The following is a 26,821-nucleotide window of genomic DNA, read 5'->3' on the forward strand; positions in this document are numbered from 1 at the left end:
AAAGAAAAAAATGTCTTTGAGGGGCTGGTGCTATGGCTTAGTAGGTTAAGTGTCCACCTTTACTGCAAATATCCCATGGGGCACCAATTCATACTCCTCTTCCAATCCAGTTCTCTGCTAATGGCCTGAGAAAGCAGTGGAAGATGATCCAAGCACATGAGCCCCTGCCACCTACATGGTACACCCAGAAGAAGCTCCTGGCTCCCAGCTTTGGATCATCCCAGCTCCAGCCATTGCAGCCATTTGGGGAGTGAACCACAGGATGAAGGATCTTTCTCTCTGTCTCTCCCTCTCTGTCTGTAACTCTGCTTCTCAAATAAAATATATAGTGGCCAACACTGTGGAATAGTGGGTAAAGCTGCTGCCTACAGTGCCAGCATCTCCCATGGGTTCTGCCTTTCTTTTTTTTTTAACTTTTAATTAGTAAATATAAATTTCCAAAGTACAGTTTATGGATTACAATGGCTTTCCCCCCTATAATTTCCTCCCACTCATACCCCTCCCATCTCCCGCTCCTTCTCCCATTCCATTCACATCAAGATTCATTTTCAATTATCTTTATATACAGAAGATTGATTTAGTATATATTAAGTAAATATTTCATCAGTTTGCACCCACACAGAAACACAAAGTGTAAAATACTGTTTCAGTACTAGTTATAGCATTATTTCACATTGGACAACACATTAAGGACAGATCCCACATGAGAAGTAAGTACACAGTGACTGCTGTTGTTGACTCAACAATTTGACACTCTTGTTTATGGTGTCAATAATCTCCCTTGGGCCGGCGCCACGGCTCACTAGGCTAATCCTCTGCCTAGCGGCGCCGGCACACCAGGTTCTAGTCCCGGTCGGGGCGCCGGATTCTGTCCCGGTTGCCCCTCTTCCAGGCCAGCTCTGTGCTGTGGCCAGGGAGTACAGTGGAGGATGGCCCAGGTGCTTGGGCCCTGCACCCCATGGGAGACCAGGAAAAGCACCTGGCTCCTGGCTTCTGCCATTGGATCAGCACGGTGCGCCGGCCACAGCGCGCCGGCTGCGGCGGCCATTGGAGGGTGAACCAATGGCAAAGGAAGGCCTTTCTCTCTGTCTCTCTCTCTTACTGTCCACTCTGCCTGTCAAAAAATTTAAAAAAATAAAAAAATAAATTAAAAAAATCTCCCTAGGCTCTAGTCATGAGTTTCCAAGGCTATGGAAGCCTGTTGAGTTCGCCGACTTCGATCTTATTCCAACAGGGTCATAGTCAAAGTGGAAGTTCTCTCCTCCCTTCAGAGAAAGGTACCTCCTTCTTTGATGGCCCCATTCTTTCCACTGGGATCTCACTCGCAGAGATCTTTCATTTAGGTCTTCTCTTTTTTTTTTTTTTTTTTCCCCAGAGTGTCTTGGCTTTCCATGCCTAAAATACTCTCATGGGCTCTTCAGCCAGATCCGAATGCCTTAAGGGCTGAGTCTGAGGCCAGAGTGCTACTTAGGACATCTGCCATTCTATGAGTCAGCTGTGTATCCTGCTTCCCATGTTGGATTGTTCTCTCCCTTTTTGATTCTATCAGCTAGTATTAGCAGACACTAGACTTGTTTGTGTGATCCCTTTGACTCTTAGTCCTTTCATTATGATCAATTGTGAACTGAAATTGATCACTTGGACTAGTGAGATGGCATTGGTACATGCCACCTTGATGGGATTATACTGGGATCCCCTGGCATGATTCTAACTCCACCATTTGGGGCAAGTCCGATTGAGCATGTCCCAAATTGTACATCTCCTCCCTTTCTTATTCCCACTCTTATATTTAACAGGGATCACTTTTCAGTTAAAATTTAAACACCTAAGAATAATTGTGTGTTAATTACAGAGTTCAACCAATAGTACTAGAACAAAAAAAAATACTCAAGGGGATAAAGTATTACATTGTACATCAACAGTCAGCCTTTCAAATAGATTTTTTTTTAATTTCAAATGAAACAGTAAGCTAGTGATTAACTTATTTTTAAAGACTGGAATAATATATTTGAATTCCTGAAGGAATAAAATGCTTACCAAGAATTGTATATCCAGTGAAACTATCCTTTAAAAATGAGACAGAAGATTCCAAGATGACAGATTAGGGAACAACATACTGTGCTAGGCTAGGAATAAATAGTCAAAAAAAAAATAGGAAATACACTCTCAGAGGAGAATTGGAGCTAAAACTGCACTGGAAATCCTATAAGAAGAAGAGGAACACCATGGACCAGTGAGGAGGGTGCAGGAATGCAGCATGGACACAAACACAAGCAATATTGCAGCAGCCAAGAGCCAGAGCGGGTGGCAGCTTGGAGATTGAGTTGAAACTAGACTGCAGCAAACCATGGTGATACAGCTGGAGGAAGAGCATGGCATGAGTCTGGACTGGGGACCTGGGGGTTAGTGGTTGCCCACTGACCCAGTGGAAGTAGAGGGAGCATGTTCCTCCAAAACAGCACTCACTGCCTGGCTGAGAATGAAAAGGTGCCATTTTAGGTTTGGGCAAGAGCTGCGGAAGATTGTGCACACACAGCAACTGGTTGAGATAGAACAACATCTTCTTGACAGTACTGGAGACAATGGCAATAAGAGAGCAACAAGTCAGTGGCTCTTGTGAACATGTATGATCCACAGATTCTAGTGGAGGGAACTATCTGCAGACCCCACTGACTTTGAGCCTGGCTGAGAGATGGCTGGGCAACCACGTAGGACGGTCAAGTGTCCATAGCCTCCCAGAATCAAGAAGCCTAGGCAAAGCTGTCTCAGGGAACATCTGCCTCTCTGTTGACTGGATAGGCTGGCAGGATAGAGAGAAACTTCTGCATCTGTAGGAGCCTTATGTGCTCAGACTGGGGACTTTTTGGTTGCATAAGAAGGTACAGGATGGGGCTAGCACTGTGGTGCAGCAGGTTAAAGCCCTGGCCTGCAGTGTCAGCATCCCATATGGGTGCTGGTTCTAGTCCCAGCTGCTCCTCTTCCAATCCAGCTCTCTGCTATGGCCTGGGAAAGAAGTAGAAGATGGCCCAAGTCCTTGGGCCCCTGCATCCACGTGGCAGACCCGGAGGAAGCTCCTGGCTCCTGGCTTCAGATCGGCACAGCTCCAGCCGTTGCGACCATCTGGGGAGTAAACCAGCTGATGGAAGACCTCTCTCTCTGTCTCTACCTCTCTCTGTAACTCTGTCTTTCAAATAAATAAAATAAATCTTTAAAAAAAAAAAAGAAAGAAGTTACAGGGTATAGCTGGGTCTCTGGGCAATCACTGGGTGTAGCTCCACATGTTTGGAGCTTCTTGGTTGCCTACAGCAGGTCATTGCAGCGGGAACTGTGATCACAGTGAGAACTGCACAGATCATTTGTGTGGTCCAGGCAGTTAAAAGATATAGACTGGCTGCATGGATTAAAAAACAAGAACCATCTTTTTGCTGCCTACAGGAAACACATCTCACCAACAAAAGTACATGCAGACTGAAAGTGAAAGAATGGAAAAAGATATTCTGTGCTAACAGAAGCAAAAAAAAAAAAAAAAGACAAGTGTTGCCATCCTAATATCAGACAAAATGGACTTTACCACGTAAAAACTATCAAAAGGGATTAAGAATAGCACTATGTAATGATTACAGGATCAATTCATCAGGAAGATGTGATTATAATAAATGTATATGCACCCAATCACAGGGTGCCTGGCTATTTAAAAGAAATGTTAATGGAATCTAAAGGGAAATATAGACTCCAATACAGTAGTCACAGGGGACTTCCACAACCACTTTAATCAATGGACAGATCAACTAGAAAGAAAATCTACAAGGAAACAACAGAGCTAATCTACACCATAGACCAAATGGACATAACTGATATCTACAGAACTTTTCACCCTACAATTGCAGAACACACATTCTTCTCATCAGCATGGAACTTCTCTAGGATAAACCGTATGCTAGTGCATAAACCCAGTCTCAGCAAATTCAAAAAAATCAAAATCATTCCATGTATCTTCCCTGACCACAATGGCATGAAGCTGGAAATCAACAACTGAAGAATCTCTAGATCATACGCAAGCACATGGAGCTTGAGCAACATGTTCATAGAAGAAATCAATAAATTTCTGGAGACAAATGAAGACGACAGTATATCATGTCAAACCTTATGGGATACAGCAAAAGCAGTGCTAAAAGGGAAATTTATAGCAATTGACACCTACATGAAAAAATAACAAAGAAATAACAAAGATACCATGTAAATGAGCCATCAGTGCATCTCAAGGACCTAGAAAAACAACAAAAAAACAACCACAAGCCAAACCTAAAATTAGTAGGAGGAAAGAACTAATTAAATTAGAGAAGAAATAAGCAAAATTGAAACCAACAAAATATATATAAAAGTTCAGTAAGGGGCCAGCATGTGGCACAGCAGGTTAAATCCCTGGCCTAAAGCGCCAGCATCCCATATGGACGCTGGTTCTAATCCCCACTCCTCCCCTTCCAATCCAGCTCTCTGCTATGGCCTGGGATAGGAGTAGAAGATGGCCCAAGTCGTTGGGCCCCTGCACCCACATGGTAGACCTGGAGGAATCTCCTGGCTCCTGGCTTCAGATCGGCACAGCTCTAACTGTTGCAGCCATCTGGGGAGTGAATCAGTGGATGGAAGACCTCTCTCTCTCTCTCTACCACTCTCTGTAACTCTATCAAATAAATAAAATAAATCTTTAAAAAGAAAAATGATCAATGAAATTAAGAGCTTTTTAAAAAAGAAAAAGAAAAAAATTGATATACCATTTGCACAACTAAGCAAAGAAACAGGGAGAAGACCCAAATCAATATCATCAGAGATGAAAAAGGAAATGTAACAGCAGATAACACAGAAATAAAAAGAATCATCAGGAATTACTACAAAGAGCTGTATACCAACAAATTGGGAAACCTAGAAGAAATGGACAGATTCCTGGACACATACAATCTACGAAAATTGAGTCTCAGACACATATAAAACTTAAACAGACAAATAACCAAGACAGGAATTGAATAAGTAATAAAGAACCTCCCAAAAAAGAAAAACCCTGGATCGGTTGGCTTCACTGCTGAATTCTACAAGACATTTAAAGAAGAACTAATTCCAATTCTTTTCAAGCTATTCAAAACAATTGAAAGAGAGGAAATCCTCCCAAACTCCATCTGTGAAGCCAGCATCACCTTAATTCCTAAACCTGAAAAAGATACGACAGAGAAAGAGAACTTTAGACCAATATCCCTGATGAACATAAATGCAAAAATCCTCAACAAAATATTAACTAATCAAATCCAGCAATACATCAGAAAGATCATTCACCCAGACCAAGTGGGATGTATCCCTGGTATGCAGGGATGGTTCAACATTCACAAATCTGTCAATGTGATACATCACATTAACAAACTGAAGATCAACAACCATATAATTACCTCAATGGATGCAGAGAAACCATTTGATAAAATACACCATCCTTTCATGATGAAGACCTTAAGCAAATTGGGATTCAAATGAACATTTCTCGACACAATCAAGGTAGTTTATGACAAACCCCTGGCCAGCATACTACTGAATGGGGAAAAGCTGGAAGCATTCCCCCTTGAAAACAATTTAAAAAGATAGATATCTGTATAGATATACCTTATAGCAATAAAGGAAATCAAGTGGGATCATAAAATTATTGATTCAGCATAAAAGCTGAAAGGAATGAACAATACTTTTTTAAAAAAATGATATCAATAAAATCTATTAATATGTTTCAGAGAAACACTATGGGAAGGAAGAAAGTTATGATTACCTTTGTGGTTAATCCAAAAGAATACTATTTTCATAGAAATTCTTGCCGTGATTCGTTAGATTTGTGTGTTAGAAACAATTTCAGCTATTGGAAGAAATCTGTATACTGTAGCTCTTTTATTGTTTGTCTGATACACTGTTGATGGTGAAGCTCTTTCCCCCTTTTTAGTTTTCCCCCCTTTTAAGCACATGATTTGTTTCCAAAGTCATATTGTTCTTTAAACCTCATAATAGAATCCTAGCAGCATAGCAACTGTATAATATAAATTGTTTTCTTCATGCTGTATAAGTGTACTGAATTTTTACATAGTTGAAGTAAGCTTCCATTTTCTTTATTTTCTAGGAGGAAGATATGATGTCTGCTCAAGGAAGAGAGGAAGCATCAGACAGGCGCTTACAGCAGTTACAATCTAGTATAAAACAATTAGAAACAAGGTAAATTGTCAAATGTATCTGTATGCCAGCACAGTGTTTCTGTCTGATATTTATTATAGTATGTATTTATAATTTATATATCAAAACTATATTCATAGGTTTAAAATATATGATTCAATGGACATTATTTTATGTCTTTTAAAAGATTTATTTATTTATTTATTTATTTGAAAGTCAGAGTTACAGAGGGGCAGAGGCAGAGACAGAGAGAGAGGTCTTCCATCTGCTGGCTCACTCCCCAAAGGCTGCAATGGCCGGAGCTGCTGATCTGAAGCCAGGAGCCAGGAGCTTCTTCTGGCCTCCTGTGCGGGTGCAGGGGCTCAAGCACTTGGGCCATCTTATGCTGCTTTCCCAGGCCATAGCAGAGAGCTGAATTGAAAGCGGAGCAGCCAGATCTCAAACCAGCACCCATATGGGATGCCAGCACTGCAGGTAGTGGCTTTACCCACTGGTGCCACAGCACTGGCCTCCATTGGACATTACTTCAAAATCATGTTCAACAGATTACTATATTTTGGACATTTATTTAAAGATCACATTTTTAGTAAGAGTCTAGAACCTTTCTAAGTTACCAAAGTATTATTTTTACAACTTACTTAGTTCAGTACTTTTTTGAAAAGAAAAAAAAACTCTTGATAATCATGGCTTTTGTGTTAGTCCTCCATATAAGGCACACTTTCATTTTCATTTCTCCTGAAGTCACCTTGCAGATATTGGAGTGAAACTAATTGATCTCCAGATACTACCTAAAATCTTTCCTTCTTCTAGTATTCTAATCACTAAAATGTTCCTCATGCATCTCAAATGTCAGTACCATCATACTTGGTAACCATTGAGTAGAAAACACTGAGTCCCAAAATGGTTCCTTCAATGCTCTTTTTTTCTCAATCTCTTTATATAAGCTAAGTAAATTGATTAAACAGTAGAATGTACAACTAGATAGGATTTTCTACACATTATCAAGAGAAAAGACTTTAAGACTCCCTCTTGAGAGAGAGTCCCATATTCACAGGTGAAGTATCACTTATATAGCATTGATTGAGCACCTACTATGTACAATGTTTTAGGTGCCAGGGCTCTAGCAGTGGCTGTATCTGGTGATAGTGAATGACAGAGAAAAATCCTTAATCTAAATTATACTTATTTAGTTTAAATAATGCAAAGGATTTCCTGGAGTATAAACATTGAGTTGACATTGTTGTCTTACATTTTTATCTTGGGAAAAATTCACTAGTGGATACTTCAAAGTAAAATAGAGTTTTTAAAAGATAAGTAAAAATTCAGAATGAGGTGTGATTGATAGACATCATCTACTTGTATCAACACTCCCACTGCCTTTTGACTTTCATTGTTCGTAAGCTTAGGAAAAAAGAATTATTTGACAATATAATTGGCTCCTGGCTGGCTGCCACTATGATTGTCAACCTGAGTTGATGCTTGAGATTGCACCCTTAGTTACTAAATGTACTCAGACTTGCACATCATCTAGTACTTATTAAAAAAATCCAGATTGCTTTTTTCTTCTTTCTTCAGTAAATACTCATTTTCTAGATTGAAGTTATTTTAGAATCTAGGTTTCCATTGTGTGATAGAGAAGAGACAGAGAGAGTTAGAGAGAGAGCAAGAGCACAAGCAAGAACATATTTGAAAAGGGAGTAATGTGTAGATTATTAAAAAATATAATTTGGGGCCAGTGATATGGCATACTAGGTTAAGCTTCTGCCTTCAGTGCCAGCATTCCATATGGGCACCAGTTCTAGTCCCTACTGTTCCTCCTCTAACCAGTGGAAGATAGCCCAGTGCTTGGGCCCCTGGGCACATGAGGGAGACCAAGAGGAAGCTCCGGACTCTTGACTCCTGGCTCCCCTCTGGCCCAGCTCCACTCTTTGGGGAGTGAACCAGAGGATGGAGGACATTTCTCTCTGTCTCTCCTTCTCTCTGTCTGTAACTCTGCCTCTCAAATAAATAAATCTTATGCATAATTTAATTAAAATTTTACTTCCTTCCAAGGTTTATTTGTGTGGTGTAAGGATTATTTATATTGTTAAAGTAGAATCTACCAGATGGTTTAGGAGGTAACAGTTGATTCATGCTATTACAGTCAAGCTAGTGTTCATTAATGAGGATATTTCAAAGAAAAGGAAGGGGCCTGAGTTTTTTTATAGGCAGACAAATATATGAAATGTGCATGAGTCAAGGGAGTCTTGAGGAGGGATGGAGATGGGTCTTATCCAGGAATATACCAGGGTAAGGTTGTCCTTTGATATTATCCTAGAAGACAAGTGGATAGGAGGGTTTGGAGAACTGATGGTTGGATTTCTTAGCCATCCTATTTTCCTGGAATCACTGGACTCGGGTAAAGTTTAGTACAAGGGTATGTAATAAGGTTTGTAGGAAAATTGAAGTAAGAAATAAGTATAGTTTGGCACAAAACTTTTTTGAAATCCATGCATTTTTACAATAAGCATTTTTTGAACAATTTTAGGACCCTTCTATGCATTATGAAAATAAAATTATTATTTAATTCTATTTTATATGTGCTTTGTAATATCCTCCTCTTATCAGTATAAAGAAAGAACAAAATACTGCAGTTCAGTTTACAATAGCTAAAACATGGAATCAACCTAAATGTCCATCAACCAAAGTCTGGATAAAGAAATTATGGGATACATACAATATGGAATACTACACAGCCGTTAAAAATGAATACTGATCATTTGCAACAAAATGAACGAATCTGGAAAACATCATACTTAATGAAATACGCCAGTCCCAAAGGGACAAATACCATATGTTCTCTGTGATTTGTGTGAACAAATAGAGCATCTAAAATGAAATGTGTAGAAGTGAAATTGAAATCATCCCTTCGAGAAGGGATGATTTGAGCTGCCCTTGTGTTGACTGTTGAGGAACAGTCTTGTTTTTTTTTTTTTTTCCTTCATACTATTTGTTGAACTCTTTACTTAACAAAGTAATCATATGTGTGTAAAGTCAATTGAAAATACATCTCAGTAAAAAATAAGAGTGGGAATAAGAGAAGGAGGAGGAAGTTTGTAACTATAAAGCTGTATAGTTCTGCATACATTCCTATGGACTTACTTCTAAGGGTACAGTAAAAACTTGTTATGGGACTCCAAATTCCATTAAACTTGGTGGTAAAAGTGCCATCTTAATTGTTAAAGTGATCATATTAAGTGTTAAAGTGAATGTATAGATAGGATTAAGTGCTAAAAGGATGAAATTAATAGAAACGGTGGCTTGATCAGCATAGCCCTGACTGTTAATGAACAACTTAATACATTATCCCTCTTAGTAGTTTTTTTATCTGTTCTACTTAATATGACTGGTTTAGTTCTGTAATTGATGCACAGTTATTCTTAAGTGTTGAAAATTAACTGAAATGTGATCCCTGTTGAACATGGGAGTGGGAATGGGAGAGGCAAGAGATGTATAATTTGGGACATGCTCAGGCTGATTTGCCCCAAGTGGTGGAGTTGGAAGCATACCAGGGGATTCCAATTCAATCCCATCAAGGTGGCATGTACCAATGCCATCTCACTGTTCCAGGTGATCAATTTCAGTTCACAGTTGGTCATGGTGGAGGGACTGGGAGTCAAAGGGAGCACATAGACAAGTCTAGTACCTGCTAACGCTAACTGATGGAGTAAATAAAAGGGAGAGTGATCCAACATGGGAAGTGAGATACTCAGCAGACTCATAGAATGGCAGATGTCCTAAATAGCACTCTGGCCTCAGAATCAGCCCTAAAGGCATTCGGATCTGGCTGAAAAGCCCATGAGAGTATTTCAGGCATGGAAAGCCAAGACACTCTGGCAAAAGATCTCTGTGAGTGAGATCCCAGTGGAAAGAACAGGTCATCAAAGAAGGAGGTACCTTTCTCTGAAGGGAGGAGAGAACCTCCACTTTGACTATGACCTTGTCTAAACAAGATAAGAGTCGGAGAACTCAGAGGGCTTCCATAGCCTTGGAAACTCATGACTGGAGCATAGGGAGATTACTGATGCCATAGACAGGAGTGTCAATTGGTAAAGTCAACAACAGGAGTCACTGTGCACTTACTCCTCATGTAGGATCTCTATCCTTAATGTGCTGTACATTGAGATTTAATGCTATAACGAGTACTCAAACGATATATTTCACTTTGTGTTTCTATGGGGGTGCAAACTGTTGAAATCCTTACTTAATGCATACTAAACTGATCCTCTGTAAAAAAAAAAAAAAGAAAAAAAAGAAATTATCAACTCCCAACTTGACTCTCACTGGGATTAAACATGACAATAGGTCTGCTCTGATTTCATCATCATTTAAACAAAAATCATCTATTATTTTTCACTTTGTGTTTCTGTGTGGGAGCAAACTGTTGAAATCCATACTTAATGTATACTAAGCTGATCTTCTGTATATTAAGATAATCGAAAATGAATCTTGATGTGAATGGAAGGGGAGAGGGAGTGGGAAAGGGGAGGGTTGTGGGTGGGAAGGACGGTATGGGGGCGAAGCCATTGTAATCCATAAGTCGTACTTTGGAAATTTATATTTATTAAATAAAAGTTTAAAAAAAATGAAATTAATAGGATCAAGTGTCTGGTAATTATAATAGATAGAATTAAAAAGGAGAGAATGTTCCAATGTGGGAAGCAGACCACAAAGCAGACTCATAAAATGACAACCACTTTAAGTAACACTCTTACCTGAGAATCAGTCCTTACGACTTCCTCGTCTGGCTGAAAAGCCCACAAGAACATTTGAGGCATGGAAAGCCAAGACACCATGGCCAAAAATGTTCTACACAAAAGATCTCTGTGAGACCCCAGCAGAAAGAAGTGGTCATCAAAGAAGGAGATATTTTTCTCTGAAGGGAGGAGAGAATTGCTTATGGCCGTGTCCAAATACTGACAGAGTTTGTGGACTCAAAAGGCTTCCATGGCCTAGGCAGCTCATGTTAAGAGCCTCAGGTGGTCACTGATATCATACATAAGAGTGTTAATTATTAAATTAATAACAGGAGTTACCATGCACTAACTCCTCATGCAAGACCTCAGTGCTCAAACAGTTTTTATGTATGTGTGTTTTTGTGTGTGCAAATTGTTGAAATCTTTACTTAGTATAGAGTTGGTCTTTTGTGTACAAAGTTAATTGAACATGAATCTTAATGGAGAATGGGACTAGCAAGGAGAGAGGGAGGAGGAGGAGATGTGAGAGTGTGGGAAGGAGGGTGAGTATGGTGGGAAGAATAACTATATTCCTAAAGTTGTACTTTCAAAATTTATATTCCTTAAAAAATAAATTAAAAAAAAGCCAGGTACAACAGGTATAAGATACCACTAGCATCTACTCTAAAGGTCTGAAGCACAGATTTGAATGAACCAAAAACTTACTGTAGGTTAGAAATGGAGGAGAGATGGAAATAATGACTAATACTAAACATGCAGCATATTCTGATCATATAATGTCAGACTAAATACTATGGCAAAAAAAAACCTTATAAGCATCCTGATGATGAATTAGGACACATTTTCTTATAAATTAAGCATTTAAATGTGAAGCATATTTATGAAGGTACAAACAAAAAGATAACAGAGCCAAAACTAAAGTAGTAAGTTACAAAAAAAAAAAAAAAAAAGGAAAGAAAAGAGTCAAAAATAGGCCCTATATTATGTGATAGGAAGCCAAGCCATCCTCTGCCCACCCAAAGTTGGAACCTTGAGGAAATTACACCCTCATAGAAAGGCTAAAATAGGAAAAATATCTGCCTCTTAGCAAAGACCACAAACAAGAAAAACTATTTACACTATGGGGGAAAAAAAACCTATAATAGCCATTGTACTCTTCCCTGAGACTGTGTAACCATAGTCCTGTCTGCATAGGAGCCTGACATTCAAATTTACTCAGCATTCATGTGGAAACCTCAAGCCCAAAGTAAAATCAGGTTGGCAGCAAGTCCTGATACATGGAGAAGCAAAAGTATATCTCCTCTAGGGGAAGGTTTTTAAGTTTATTTTTTATTATTTTTTTTACTTATTTAAGAACCAGAGAGCTAGTTCTTTCCCCAAATGAATGGGAACCAGGAGCCAAGAACATAATCCAGGTTTCCCAATTACTTGAGCCATTACCAGTTCCACTCGAGGTCTTCATTAGCAAGAACCAGGAGTTAAGAGCTGGAGCCAGGACTCAAGCCCAGGTATCCAATATGAAGTGTAGGCATCTTAACCACTTTATATTAAAAAAAAAATGAAAGATAGAATATAGGCACATATTGAGTAATTAAAGAAAGAAGCAATTAGAGTTTTTCTTCCATGTACAAGGAAAACACAACTGCAGAAGTTGATTTGTTATCTTTATCTTTTCCCCAAAGCTGCCCTAGTCAATTTTAGTCAATCTTAACATCAAAATGTTCTTTTCCATTTGAAGCAGGAAGAAAATTAACAAATGTGGGCAAAAATTATTTAGGAGACAATTTCTTAGTCAGTGTTTACAAGAGAAAAAATATTTCAGAACTCATTAGAAATATAGATACTTTCCCTGGAGTTTTGTGGAGCAACAGTTTTTTTCTTTTTTTTTTAAGGTCTCGTCTACTTTTTAAATATCTTCTGAGACTATGTCACAAATTGCTGTCTTGCTGCAAGAGCTCACTCTAGAATCCTTTGTGAGTCTTTATCTTGCTGTTTCCTAAACATTATTAATGTTCTGTTGAAAATTGTCCTTTGTAATCCATCATACAACTTGTAAATTCACATTATGCTTTATAGCTGAACTACTGTTATGACTAGAATCTGTTATACTCAGAAATTACCTACTGAACTGACCACATTAAGAATTGATATCTCGCCTGGCGTCGCGGCTCAATAGGCTAATCCTCCGCCTTGCGGCGCCGGCACACTGGGTTCTAGTCCCAATCGGGGCACCAGATTCTGTCCCGGTTGCCCCTCTTCCAGGCCAGCTCTCTGCTGTGGCCAGGGAGTGCAGTGGAGGATGGCCCAAGTGCTTGGGCCCTGCACCCCATGGGAGACCAGGAGAAGCACCTGGCTCCTGCCTTCAGATCAGCGCGGCGTGCCAGCCGCAGCGCGCCAGCCATGGCGGCCATTGGAGGGTGAATCAACGGCAAAAGGAAGACCTTTCTCTCTGTCTCTCTCTCTCACTGTCCACTCTGCCTGTCAAAAAAAAAAAAAAAAAAAGAATTGATATCTCATCATATGTTTTCCCTGATCTGAGGTAGCTAATAGAGTACCTGAAGTGTTATGTATTGGAGTGAAAGAGATTTGATGATTGTTTATAGCCCTTGTCTCTTCCATTGAGGAACAGTGTTGTTGTTGTTGTTGTTTTTCTCCTCATACTATTTGTTGTACTCTTTTACTTAGATTAGGGTCAACTATATGATCATTAAGTACTGAAAATAGATCAGTGGGATTCTGCAAGGGAGGGAAACACTTGGAACATGGGCAGGAGGGAGGGTAGGGAGGGAAATGTCACTATGTTCCTAAGTCTGTATATATGATATATATGAAACCTGTATAACTTATACAAAATTTTTTTAAAATCTTAAAAAAGAATTGATATCTCAATTTCAGTCACAGATCCACAAGTTACTTGTTGTATGTCCAGAAACAAAAGTATCTCTGTTTCCTGTTCTCTAAAATGTTAATAAAGTAATATCTTTGCTCACAGCAGGTTACATACCAATTAACTATAGAACTTACAGTTTTTAAGTGGTAGCATGTTTTGGTTTTGATTTTGGTTTTGGTTTAATTTGATATTTTATTTTTCTAAACTCTTCACAGCAGTTGAAAGTTTTGTTGCTTTCCTGAAAACTCAGAGGTTATACTGTTTTGCTTTTATTTTAGTAGCATTCTACTACTGAAAATAACATCTGAATCAATAAATTTCACTTCCTTTTGGTTCTAATACTATTGAATCATAGAATATTGTGTTGTTTACTCAACAGTGTCTTTTCATTTTAGTTTTGAAGGTTGGAGGCTTTGTAACAGTTGTTGTTTTAGTATAATACTATAAGGTAACCTAACATTTCCCTAAGAAGAGATCACTGCAAATGTAGGAAAAACTAAGGATTTTTTTAATCCAATATTCAGTTATCCTCCTTTGAAAAATAAATTTTTACATTGGCTTTCTTTTAGTACTATTAAATTTAGTAACTAGAGACATTTCTACAGTGCGGTGTTCTTAGGATCATGTATTAGACATTTTCATCATTGAAAGAATCAGAGTTCATTTACACAAACTCAGCTGACCGCAGTATTATTAGGCAACATAGTCTAATGGGACAGCCCATACACAGTCTCTCATTGAATGACATCGTCATGTGCCATGTTGCATATATTATATATGATAAAAATTCATATTTTAAAATTTAAAAGCTTACATATCTATATAAAAGAAAGCATAGTTACCAGTGTACTTAATAAGTCTCTGAAGACTATTTGGAGACATTTAGAACATTGCAGGTGTGAAAATGTCTATTTGATAAACTGTCAGTTTGAAAAGCTTTTTTTAATGATCATCTATATTTCATGAAATCTTAATTTCAATAAATACCCACTACTTAAGCTTTAATTTTATTGTTTGTGATCTTTTCCAATGCCATATTTATGAGCCCTACGTCATTTCTCTTCTAAAAATGATCTCCCTCACCTATCCTTTCAGATGATGAAGTATTGTGGGAGTTATGTCTAGGAAGACTGCTGGTTTGTGCATGCTTTGATATATAAAGCAGGGATTAAATGAGTATAATTGCTTTAAACTGTCCCTTTGTGTTTTTTAATTTGCTATTTCTTTTGAAGTAAAAATATACAAGTACAACCAGGAAATCTTCATTTAGGTGACTGATAAAAAGTGATTTTCATTCTTACCATTGTTTCACATTTTGATTGCCATCCCTACTCCTGTGCATAATAGGATACATGAATTTTTAAAATAAAGATGCAAAAATATAGTCCTGATTTTAATAAAAGGTTGTACACTAGAAATTAGTGAAAAACTATGGTTAAATAGAGGATATAAGGTCTTGGAAGTAAAATGAATTTGAATTTGAATTTGAATTTGAATATCATGTGGTTTAATTACAGAAGGACCACATGCTGAAACTAATATTTTATAAAAATTGATTTGATATTTTAAAGGTGATGCTGTCTGGCAATAATGATATAAATTGTTGGAGTAAGAGATTTTGATATTTAAAGGAAAGCAGAATTGCTTTGATTTCTTGATTTAATACGTTTTCTATCTTTGCGTATTGGAGAAGTAACCTACTTAGTTGTAGTTTCTTTAGGATTAAATGAGGTAAGAATGACCCAGGGTCAAGTTTATCATTTTACTTTCCTGAATCATCACCTTCTTTCAGACTAAAAATAGCCTCTTCCAAGAAAATTTTTATTTTAAACTCTTATAAGATTTAGCATTTGACAGAATCAATTGTTTTTTGTAAGCTAGCTAGTCTAGTTATAAGACTAATGAATTATAATTATTCACAAAGTTGAAATATTTTGGCTGTTTCAATAATGTTAATGAAAGAGACAAGAGATGATTGGTATAATGAAATGTTACAAAGACTACATTTTAAACATTTTCTACGATTATTGCAAAATGATTTTTAAAAGGGTTTTTATTATTTTTTAAAGATGTATTTATTTGAAAGGCAAAATAACAGAGATGGGTAGAGACAGAAAGAGATCTTCCATCCACTGGTTAACTCCCAAATGGCCACAATGGCCATGGCTGGGCTGGCTGAAGCCAGGAACCAGGCACCCCATCCAGGTCTCCCACATGGATGGCAGAGGCCCAAGTACATGGGCCATCTTATAGCAGGGGTGGGGAACTTTTCTTCTGCCAAGGGCTGCGGTGACTCTTCCTTGTCACCGCCAGAGAATTAGGCAGGCTGCCCGGAGCTTGCCTTGGCTGAGGAGGGCAAGTGCGCCACCCGCCTCTCAGCTTCCCCAAACCCTGGGGGACAATCAGAGGCGGTGGGGAGCCCAGTCCAAGCAGGATCTCACTTTATTTATTGAAAAGGGAAGTGTTTATATAGCTACTGTACAGAGTGGACGGGGGCAAGGGGTGGGGTGATGTGATGCAAAAGGGTTTTAGCCACTCCTATTATACCACCTTAATGATCTTTAGGCAAAAGTGCCCTGGGGCTGGGTCGTTTACCACCAGGGATTTGAATCTTAAAGACAAGTCTTTAAGGCTCTGGAAGTTCCTCTAGGCCTTTCCAGATTCAGCCTCCCCCACAAAGGGCCATTTGGATGTTTGTTCATAGGCCTTCAAAATTAAAAATTATCTTGTTATATGGATTTATTGAATTTCAAGTTCGACCTCTGCTTGCCCTGCCAGACCAAATAATTTCACAGGCCTTATATAGCATTCTAATTCTCTCACTCCCTCCAATCCCCCTCCTTCTCCCCCTTTTCTTCATCAGTTTTTGTATATATGTCAATTAGCCATAAATTGGCTCTATTCATTTTTTAATTTATTTTTTATTTATTTGAAAGAGTTACAGAGAGAGGTAGAGACAGAGAGAGAAGTCTTCCATCCCTGGTTCACTCCCCAGAGGGCCGTAATAGTAGGAGCTGAGCTGATCCGAAGCCAGGAGCCAGGAGTTTCTTCTGGGTCTCCCATATGGGTGCAGGGGCCCAAGGACTTGGGCCATCTTCTGCTGCTTTCCCAGGCCATAGCAGAGAGCTGGATCAGAAGTGGAGCAGCTGGGACTAGAACCAGCAACCTTATGGGATGCCGGTGCTTCAGGCCAGGGCATTAACCCACTGCGCCACCACACCAGCTGCTCTATTCATTTTTATTTTTTATCAAAGGAAGCTTATATACATTGTTTAAAAGTCATATAAAACCATAAAGATTGTAATGAAAAATGAGTTTCTTGTTGATAATTATCTCATCTCTTCACATAACAACTTTTCTGTGTATATAATATTAGTTCAATGCTAAGTGTTCCATGAGAGCTCTAAAATGCCTTTCAATTTGGTTCCCTGCATCAGACCATTGAAATTCCATTTTTGTCTTAGAGACATTTATTTTTCTTGGTGTCCTCTGCTCCAAGATAGGCTGTTCCCTAGGACTTAAGCAACTATCATACCCAAACTTAAATTTACCATAGTCTTAAAATTTCCTCATTGCCACTTCTTTCCTTCCTGATGGAAGCTGTGTTTTGCATAAGGAATCTGTTATTGATTGCTTTTTAGAATAAGATACCAAGAAGCTGATGGGAAGCTAGGTGAACATAAGTGAGCCTGCAGTGTGGCAGGCGTATAGTATCAGATTGAGGCATTGGGTTAACTTTCCTTCAGAAATCCCTGAATATTCCAATCTGAGGGTACTTTCTCTTGGGTCAGTTTCTCCAGAGTAGGATTATCATCCTTCTGCCTTGGAAGGAATTGGAAGTTCAAAAGTCTTCTGAGTGCACTTTAGAAACTCAAGAAAGAGTCTATGAGTAGTAATATTTAATATGAAAACTTACTGAATCCCCCAGGTTTTAGTATGTCTTTTCCCTCTCAGCTCTACTTAGAATGACAGCCTCTTTCTGTACAGTTATAGATATGTGGGATGAATCTGTCATTTAAAAGGAAGTCTTTTTGGCAGTATACCATATTAATATCAACACTGAATGCTGGCCGACTAAATTCAAATTCTGGTTTTCCAGTAACCTAGATATATAACCTTAAGCTTAGCCTTTCTGTGCTTTAGTTTCCCCATCTATAAACTACTCCATTGCATTGTTGAAAACATGAGGATTATCTGGCACAAAGAAAGTTCTATACAAGTGTTTGTTATTATCCTGCTGTTATTTATGTGAAGAGGAAACGTGGCTCAATTTCAGCAAGTTGACAGAAAGTAATCCTCTAAAATGTGACTGTAGAGCATATAGAAGTACCTTTATGAGAATAAGAATAGCAGTAATACATCTTTTGTGTTACAAAATAGTGCACATCTATAAATTATGAAGCTGATGAGCTGACTATTCTTTGCCAATACTTCGAGCACCACTCTACCTTCTCAGAGCCAAATAAATGACTGATGAGGCTGCTGAACTGAGAGGGGCTTTTTCTAATATGTAGTGTGTGTGAAGGGAAACCTTGACTGAGGATTGGAATTCATAGAATCCTAAGGAAAGCTTCTCCACTGAAACCCATGGGTTCTTGGGAGATGAAACTAACATATGTACTTCATTAGTCCACCTGCTGTGCTGGCTCCCTAGAGGTCATGGTGAAGTGGAAAGGGTGAACTGATGCTAAATAAAGTGTAAGAAGTCCTAGGATTAGGGATGCTTCCTCCTGGTGCCTCAGTAAAGAAGGCAGAGAATGCTTCATTTTCCACCACAAAGGCTTTTACCAAATTAAGGTGATGTGGATAATGTCATGCATATGAATCTTTACATTAAAATATGAGAGGATTAAATTCCATTATAAGGCAGAAACTTACAGATTTTGTTCAAAATGTAAGGCCCAATCATATGGTATTTTAGAAAAACACCTAAAACACAGACTAAATGAACTAGAGCAAAGATCTCCAAAAAGAAAAAATATAGATGATTTATTTTAAATTTAAAATAAAAATATTAGTGGAGCAATATCAGCAACCATAAACAAAAGAAAGCAACAGTGACAGTATAAGTATCCATCGAGGTGAAATTTAATGTAAAAGCCATGAACAGAATAAAGAAAAAACTTAGATAATGAAAAATGGCAATTCTTTTTGTGGTTCATAAGCATGATGATTGGTTTTACATGTCTGTGTGAGATGTGCCTCCCTGTAAACCTTGTTACAATGTCAACACAGTACCCATCTTATGTGAAAAAAGACAAAAAGGAAAAAAGGGGCGTCTTATGGAAACCATACAATATTAGTAAACCTAAACATTAAACATAGTAAATAACTTGGCAGCTAAATATATGGGTACTTCAATTAGTCGGGCCCACCTAGGAGACTCAGATTGAGTTCTTGGCTGTTGGCTTTGATCTGACCCAGTCCAGCTGTTGCAGACATTTACCAGCAGGTGGGAGATTTGCTCTCACGTTCATGCTCTCTCCCCCTTTCAAATAAAGAAAAATAAGTAAAAGTTTTTTAAAAGAGGAAAAAGAGACCACGTGAGAAAAAGCTCATTCTTTCAGAATTAGCTTTATAACATTGTCATGTAACTATATAACACAGAGTGAGACCATACCAGATGTTGAGTCAGAATATCCAGGATGTTTCAACCCCACTGCTAATTAGCGCACATCCTTTATGAAATGTCTAGCATCTCTGAGTATATTTGTTATTCTTTAAAATGAAGATGATAAAACCTGCTTTACAGAACTGCAGTGAGAAGCAAATGAGAAAACATGTATATGTGAAAGTTACTGGCATAATATCTGTCATGTATTAAATGCTCAGTAAATCTCTTATCTACCTCCTTCTTCTTAAAAATGTTTATTTCACCATGTGATTATTAATTTCTAGATTATGTGTGTCAATTGAAGAAGCCAACCAGTTAAGAGCAGAAAAAACACATCTGGAAAAACAGAACAGAGAGCTACAAGCAAAGTGCAATCAACTAGAAAATGAGAACTATGAAGCTATTATAAGAGCCAGAAATAGCATGCAACTCTTAGAAGAAGCTAACCTTCAAAAAAGTCAGGTACAAAAATTAGTAAACATGTTTATAATAAAATGCCCAGTATTATTCCCCATATGACATACAAATAAGGAAATGAGTTACTGCAGAATAAGTGCATGAAAATGAGATGGCTATGCTCACCACTACTAGTTGACATACTATATTCTTGAAAGCAAGGCTTAATATCATAATATATGGTAAAATATCAATCTTCTCCCAAAACTAGTATATAAGTATCAAACTATTTTTATTTTCCCAATCCCTGTGTAACTGATTGTCATCCCCTATAGTCATAGTTTTTAAAAATCTGTTATAGTAGTTAACTGCTACATACCAATATTTTATTTAGTTGAATAAGATGAATCTTATTCATCCATAATTCCCATTTATCACCTACACAATTACACTAATAGAGCAGATGTTTAATTGACATAATTAAATTTATCTTTAAACATTTTTTGGCTGGAGTCTTCATGTCACTGTTCTTTGTTTAACACTTATGATACATCATCATGTTTTTTGTCTTATACCGCTTCCATGTGAATAGGTTATAGTTTATGGAAGTCACAAAGTAGATAGATTTGTTTTTACTATTGCTGCTTCTCTTATGTAGATCTCATTAAATCATTAATCTATTTACCAACATTTATTGAACACTTAGTATATACAGAATACTCTGCCAGGATATATGGGAGGGAGGATGGGAATGCTTTGTTTTATTTATGTTTCCTTTTTCACACCATAGAAGATTTTGCATGAGACCAACAAGAGACAGAACAAGCTATACATTGGATATTAAGAGGCTAATAAGACATAAAAATAGTTATATAAAACCAAACCATCAGAATGCTAAAACACCCTAGCTTACAGTGTATATTTCCATCTGTGATCTCAGTACTCTTTAGGATAGCTAAAAGGCACATTTTGCTTGAGAATTGTTCTGAATTTGTAAGTTAGAAAAATTAAAGCCAGGACAGAATTATTTCCACTTTCTAAGGCTCAGTTGTACAAGCACTGTTACTGTCAGATCAATAAAAATGAACATCTTGTGTAGGGCACAGTAACAGAGACAGTAGTAGGGATGCTAGTTGCCTATTCCCCAAGAAGCTCTCACTCACATTTTAGTCAACAGACCTTCATGGAGGATGTCTATGACTAATAGTAAGCTCCCTCCTGGCTCATGGCTTAATTGCAAGGGGGTTCCCATCTTTCAGTTGCTTGTTCAAAGTCAAGGGTTCTCTCTGTCAGTAATACAAAAAAGCAGGAATGTTTCCTCATTATTCATTGTCCCCCTCAAAACTGTTACATCAAAACAGCTATAATTTCTCACTAGCTTACTCAGTTAATGTGCAAAAAATTTAATTTTTAAAAAATAGGTAAAAGTACAACTGCTGTCTTTAGAAGATATGGTGAAAACAGAATCCAGGACCCTTGCTATCTATTGATGAAAAAAAGATTCAATTTGGCCTAACTGAAAGAGTACTAAACTAAGAAAGATGTTCAGGCTAGAGATGTAAATTTTGGAATTCTCAACATGTAAATGATATTTCAAACCATGATATCTGTCAGCACCACTAAGGGATGAACACAGATAGAGAACAGGACCAAGAACTAAGCCTTGGGTGGTACAACATTAGCAGGTTCAGAAGTGGAAGAATCAGCAGTCCAGACTGAAAAAGTAATGATCAGTAAAGTAAGAGGAAAAACAGGTAACTGTGATTTGCTGAAAGCCAAAGAAAGTAAAGCAAGGAGAAGAAAGTAATCAGTTATCTCAAGTGTTGCTCATAAGTAAGATGAGGAGGACTGAAAATTGACTCACAGGTAATCAGTTTAGAGATCATGGTGGTTTTGGCCTGGTTGGAGGGGATGTAAGAGAGAATGGGAGGTAAAGTGTTGGAGATGAGTAAATTTCAGAGGAGTTTTGGTCTAAGAGAGAAAATAGGTGGTATCTGCAGTGATCAAGGTCTGAGGTGATGTGAGGTAATGAGATATAACTTGTATAATATCAAACAATGGAAAAGGGGAAATCCAAAAAATTTTTCCAAAGATACAATACCTACATTTGAAGACTGACTTTTTATAAGGGCTTGAAGGAGGGGAAAAAAAATCAAAAATCTGTCTAGGATTTCAGGCCATAGAGATTATTGGAGTAATGGTGAAAAACAGCTAAAATAGATACCAAAGAAAAATAACAAACTTTTATTTAGGACACTGGCAGGTGAAGAAGTTAGGAAAAATAAATGTTCTTAAGCAAGATATTCAAGTGGAATAAAATGTTACTCTAAAGAAAATGATTAATGGATAGGTTTTTACCATTTATCCTCTTCAATAATGGTGATGTGATCTATAACATGAAATGATTATTTTCTAAAGGCTCTGCTTGAAGAGAAGCAAAAAGAAGAAGATATAGAGAAAATGAAAGGAACAATTTCACGACTTCTGCAAGATGCTGCCCTGAGAACCAGTAAAGAAGTAAGGGGTTTTTATTTTATTTAGAACTCAAAATTTAATATCCCAAATTAAAACTAAATGCTACCTAAATACTTAAATGTAATCCTGAAAATTTGCCTACATATAAGGACTATAAATGAAATTAACATAACCAGTTAAAAATGAATATCCCTTTCCTTTGAAATGTGCTCCTTTAGGATACTGAATATACTGTGTACTCCTCCACTGGCTAAGCTGGACTGATCTGAAGCCAGGAGCCTGGAGCTTCTTCTGGGTCTCTCATGTGGGTACAGGGGCCTAAGCATTTGGGTCATCTTTCATTGATTTGTTAGAAGCACTAGCAAGGAGCTGGATCAGAAGTAGAGCAGCCAGGATTCAAACTGGTACCCATAAGGGATACCAACACTGCAGGCGGCAGCCTTTACCCACTGTGCCACAGCACCAGCCCCAGGAATCTTTATTTTCTACACTATATATTTCTACAATGTTTAGGAAGGATAGGTATTATTTTTATCAAAAGACATGCTATATAAATATTTGTTTATATATTATATCTTATAAAACATGTATTATTATATTCATTTATATTTTAAAGTGTTAAATGTTTGAGGAGAAAGATATATTTGCCCTCAATTGATCACTACACAATGTATATTTTGTAGCAATTATATATATATATATATATAATGTGGTATTATACAAATTTTATATCATGTTAAAAATTTTAATAAAAATATATTTGAAAATGTTTTTGTTTAAAATTTTTAATCTGCACTGACAAAAGTTTCCCTTTGTATTACAATTCGATGACATGTCCTCCAACTGTGTAGAATTAACCTGTTGAACTGAGGATAACTTCACAGGTATATATTTTTATTTACTGAGAAAGACAGTGGACAAAATATCACATATATCTCTCCCAGCTGAAAAATTAAACAAAAATATGACAATAGCTTATTTCTTTAAAATTTGAGAATAGTTTATTTCTCAGATTTCATGGAAAAAGTTGATTTTTATTTTAAACCATAGCTAGTGTCAACATTGGCCTTTTCTCCTATTTCTTACTCATTTTCATTTCTGTTTATAAATATCCCCACCATTCTTAAAATTATAGAAAAATGTAAATAGAAAGTCAGATTGGAGTGAAAGAGGGCTATTAGTCCCTATAGAGACTTCAGAGCCCCAACCACTGTACATTACCTCAAAGACATGCCTTTGCTTAGTTAACAAAGGTTTATACTTTTGTTAATTACATGTGCACTCTTGAAAATTTCCCATGATCTTTAAAGCATAGAACTTCACTTATAATATAACATATGTGTCAGTGGTTCTACAATCATTTTTTTTAAAGATTTATTTACTTGGAAGTCATAGTTACACAGAGAGAAGGAGAGGCAGAGAGAGAGAGAGAGAGAAAGAGAGAGAGAGAAGTCTTCCATCCACTGGTTCACTCCCCAGATGGCCACAATGGCTGGAGCTGTGCTGATCCGAAGCCAGGAGCCAGGACCTTCTTCTCGGTCTCCCGTGTGGTGCAGGGGCCCAAGAACTTAAGCCATCTTCCACTGCTTTCCCAGGCCATAGCAGAGAGCTGGATCACAAGTGGAGCAGCCAGGACTTGAACCAGCACCCATATGGGATGCCAGCACTGCAGGCGGTGGCTTTACCCACTACACCACAGCACAGCCCCTCTACAGTCATTTTAAAACACCGAATAGTTTAAAAGCATGACTAGTTTAATTCACCTGGATTTTCTAGCATTATTCTTAGATATTTCCATATATCTGACTATTGTCATAAACACTGAAGTCAGATGTATCATTTCTAGGTACTAAAAAGAATGCTTTTCTGAAATGATGTGATAGGCAGACATGACTAGCCTGAAAAAAGACAAAATTTTTATATTGCAGAATCATTCATAGGTTCGTTATTCTGCACTCAGTCTTCCTCATCTGTAATGCCAGGATCCCAAGAGGATGCCAGTTCATGTCCCAGCTGTTCCACTTCCAAGCCAGCTGCCTGTTGATGGCCTGGTAAAAGCAGTGGAAGATGGCGCAAATTCTTGGGGCCCTGCCACACACATGGGAGACCGGATGAATTGCCTGGGTCCTGGCTCATGTCTTTCTGGCTCAGCTGTGGCCATTGCAGCCACTTGTAGAATGAACCAGCAGATTGAAGAATTCTCTTTCTCTGTCTCTCCCTCTCTCTCTGTAACTCTGACTTAAAAATAGATATGGCTTTAAAAAATAAAAATAAATAAATGTTATCTATTATGATTACTGACCCATAAATAAGGCAAATTGACTATTAATACAGTTATTCTTAGGCAAAGCTTATATAAAATTATAACTTATAATAGTCAAAGTGGAGGTTCTCTCCTCCCTTCAGAGAAAGGCACCTCCCTCTTTGAAGACCTGTTCTTTCCACTGGGATCTCACTCACAGAGATCTTTTTGCCAGAGTGTCTTGGCTTTCCATGCCTGAAATACTCTCATGGGCTTTTCAGCCAGATCCGAGTGCCTTTAGGGCTGATTCTGAGGCCAGAGTGCTATTTAGGACATCCGCCATTCTATGAGTCTGCTGAGTATCTCACTTCCCAGTTGGATCACTCTCCCCTTTATTTATTCTATCGGTTGGTGTTAGCAGATACTAGACTTGTTTATGTGCTCCCTTTGACTCTTAGTCCTTTCATTATGATCAATTGTGAACTGAAATTGATCACTTGGACTAGTGAGATGGCATTGGCACATGCCACCTTGATGGGATTGAATTGGAATCCCCTGGTATGTTTCCAACTCTACCAATTGGGGCAAGTCAGCCCGAGCATGCCCCAAATTATACATCTCTTCCCTCTCTTATTCCCACTCTTATGTTTAACAGGGATCACATTTCAGTTAATTTTCAACACTTAAGAATAACTGTGTGATAATTACAGAATTAAACCAGTCATATTAAGTAGAACAGACAAAAAAAAAATACTATGAGGGATAATGTATTAAGTTGTCCATTAGCAGTCAGGGCTGATGCCATAAACAGGAGTGTCAATTGGTAAAGTCAACAACAGGAGTCACTGTGCACTTGCTCCTCATGTAGGATCTCTGTCCTTAACGTGCTGTACACTGAGGCTTAATGCTATAACGAGTACTCAAACAGTATATTTCACTTTGTGTTTCTATGGGGGTGCAAACGACTGAAATCTTTACTTAATGTACACTAAACTGATCTTCTGTAAAAAAAAAAAAAAAAAGAAAGAAAGAAATTATCAATTCCCAACTTGACTCTCACTGGGATTAAACATGACAATAGGTCTGATCTGATTTCATCATCATTTAAAAAAAATCATCTATTATTTTTCACTTTATGTTTCTGTGTGGGAGCAAACTGTTGAAATACTTACTTAAGGTATACTAAGCTGATCTTCTGTATATTAAGATAATCGAAAATGAATCTTGATGTGAATGGAAGGGGAGAGGGAGTGGGAATGGGGAGGGTTGTGGGTGGGAGGGACGGTATGGGGGGGGAAGCCATTGTAACACATGAGTCGTACTTTGGAAATTTATATTCATTAAATAAAAGATTAAAAAAAAAAGAAAAAAAAATTATAACTTATAATAGTGTTAAAATAGATCTTTATATGTGTTTGGCAGTTATCTTCAAAAACATAACTCATTAGTTAACTAAGTAAAGCATATAGCTGAATAAGATTATACATCATGTAATGCATATACCTAAAAAAGATTATGCATCATGTTTTGGAAATAGTCCATTTATAAGAAACTAGAAAATTCCCAAAAAGCTTTCAATCATAGAAGTTTACTAATGACATATCATTGGCATCAGTATTATTCCTCACAGTCCTTTGAAAAAGTATGAATAGTTACTAGAAAAAAAATCATTTGAGCTAACCTGATGTTATGACTAATTCTTCTATATCCCCTGTACACATAAATTGTACTGCTTCTAAAGATATTTCAATGTCTATTCAATGAGAGTGTTTTAAAAGTAATCCACTTAGCAGTGGGATATGATGCGCATTATGAAAATCCTCTTATTTGTAAAACAAAGGTACTTTAAAACTTACTAATTATGTTTTCAGTGTGTGATTCTGGTTTTCTCTTGACTGGTTTCTGGCAGCAGTTCTCAAAATGTTGTTCAGAGTCTGGAAGGTCACACCTACTTTCTTAATTATAATAAGATGTTGTTTTTTTTTTTTCCACTTCTTTTCTCTCTCACAAGTGTGCAGTGTTGCTTTCCAGAGGCAGCATGATGTGACAGTACAACAGGTTGAATATCAAAGCAGATACAAGAATCTAGCTATCCTCTAATTAGTTAGACATTAAGAAGATTTGTAAGAACAAAATAATGCCAGCCTTCTCAAAGATTTCTTCTTTTAGAAATTATACATATTTTTTATTAAATTGTTTTTGCATTAGCAGGTAATAATTTTGATTATTGCTTTTAAAGGATGAATAAGTACTTGTTTTATGTTCCTATTTTTCTA

The 26,821-nt window shown here is 37.5% G+C and overlaps 1 protein-coding gene and 1 non-coding gene across 4 annotated transcripts in view; both read left to right on the plus strand.

The window, feature by feature from the left end:
- Positions 1-26,821, plus strand: part of SCLT1 (sodium channel and clathrin linker 1) — a 278,922-nt gene that overhangs the window by 165,709 nt on the left and 86,392 nt on the right. For all 3 annotated transcript variants that reach the window (XM_017347573.3, XM_008267951.4, XM_051819886.2), the window contains exons 11-13: positions 6,143-6,234; positions 19,717-19,894; positions 22,247-22,345. In XM_017347573.3, coding sequence (XP_017203062.2) covers positions 6,143-6,234; positions 19,717-19,894; positions 22,247-22,345 — 369 coding nt within the window. The remainder of the gene's footprint in view (positions 1-6,142; positions 6,235-19,716; positions 19,895-22,246; positions 22,346-26,821) is intronic.
- Positions 18,964-19,066, plus strand: LOC127483351 (small nucleolar RNA U13). The gene has a single exon (XR_007909545.1). It is a non-coding gene; the product is annotated as a small nucleolar RNA U13 (small nucleolar RNA).

This window comes from Oryctolagus cuniculus, chromosome 8 (assembly GCF_964237555.1).
Source record: "Oryctolagus cuniculus chromosome 8, mOryCun1.1, whole genome shotgun sequence".
Lineage (NCBI taxonomy): Eukaryota > Metazoa > Chordata > Mammalia > Lagomorpha > Leporidae > Oryctolagus > Oryctolagus cuniculus.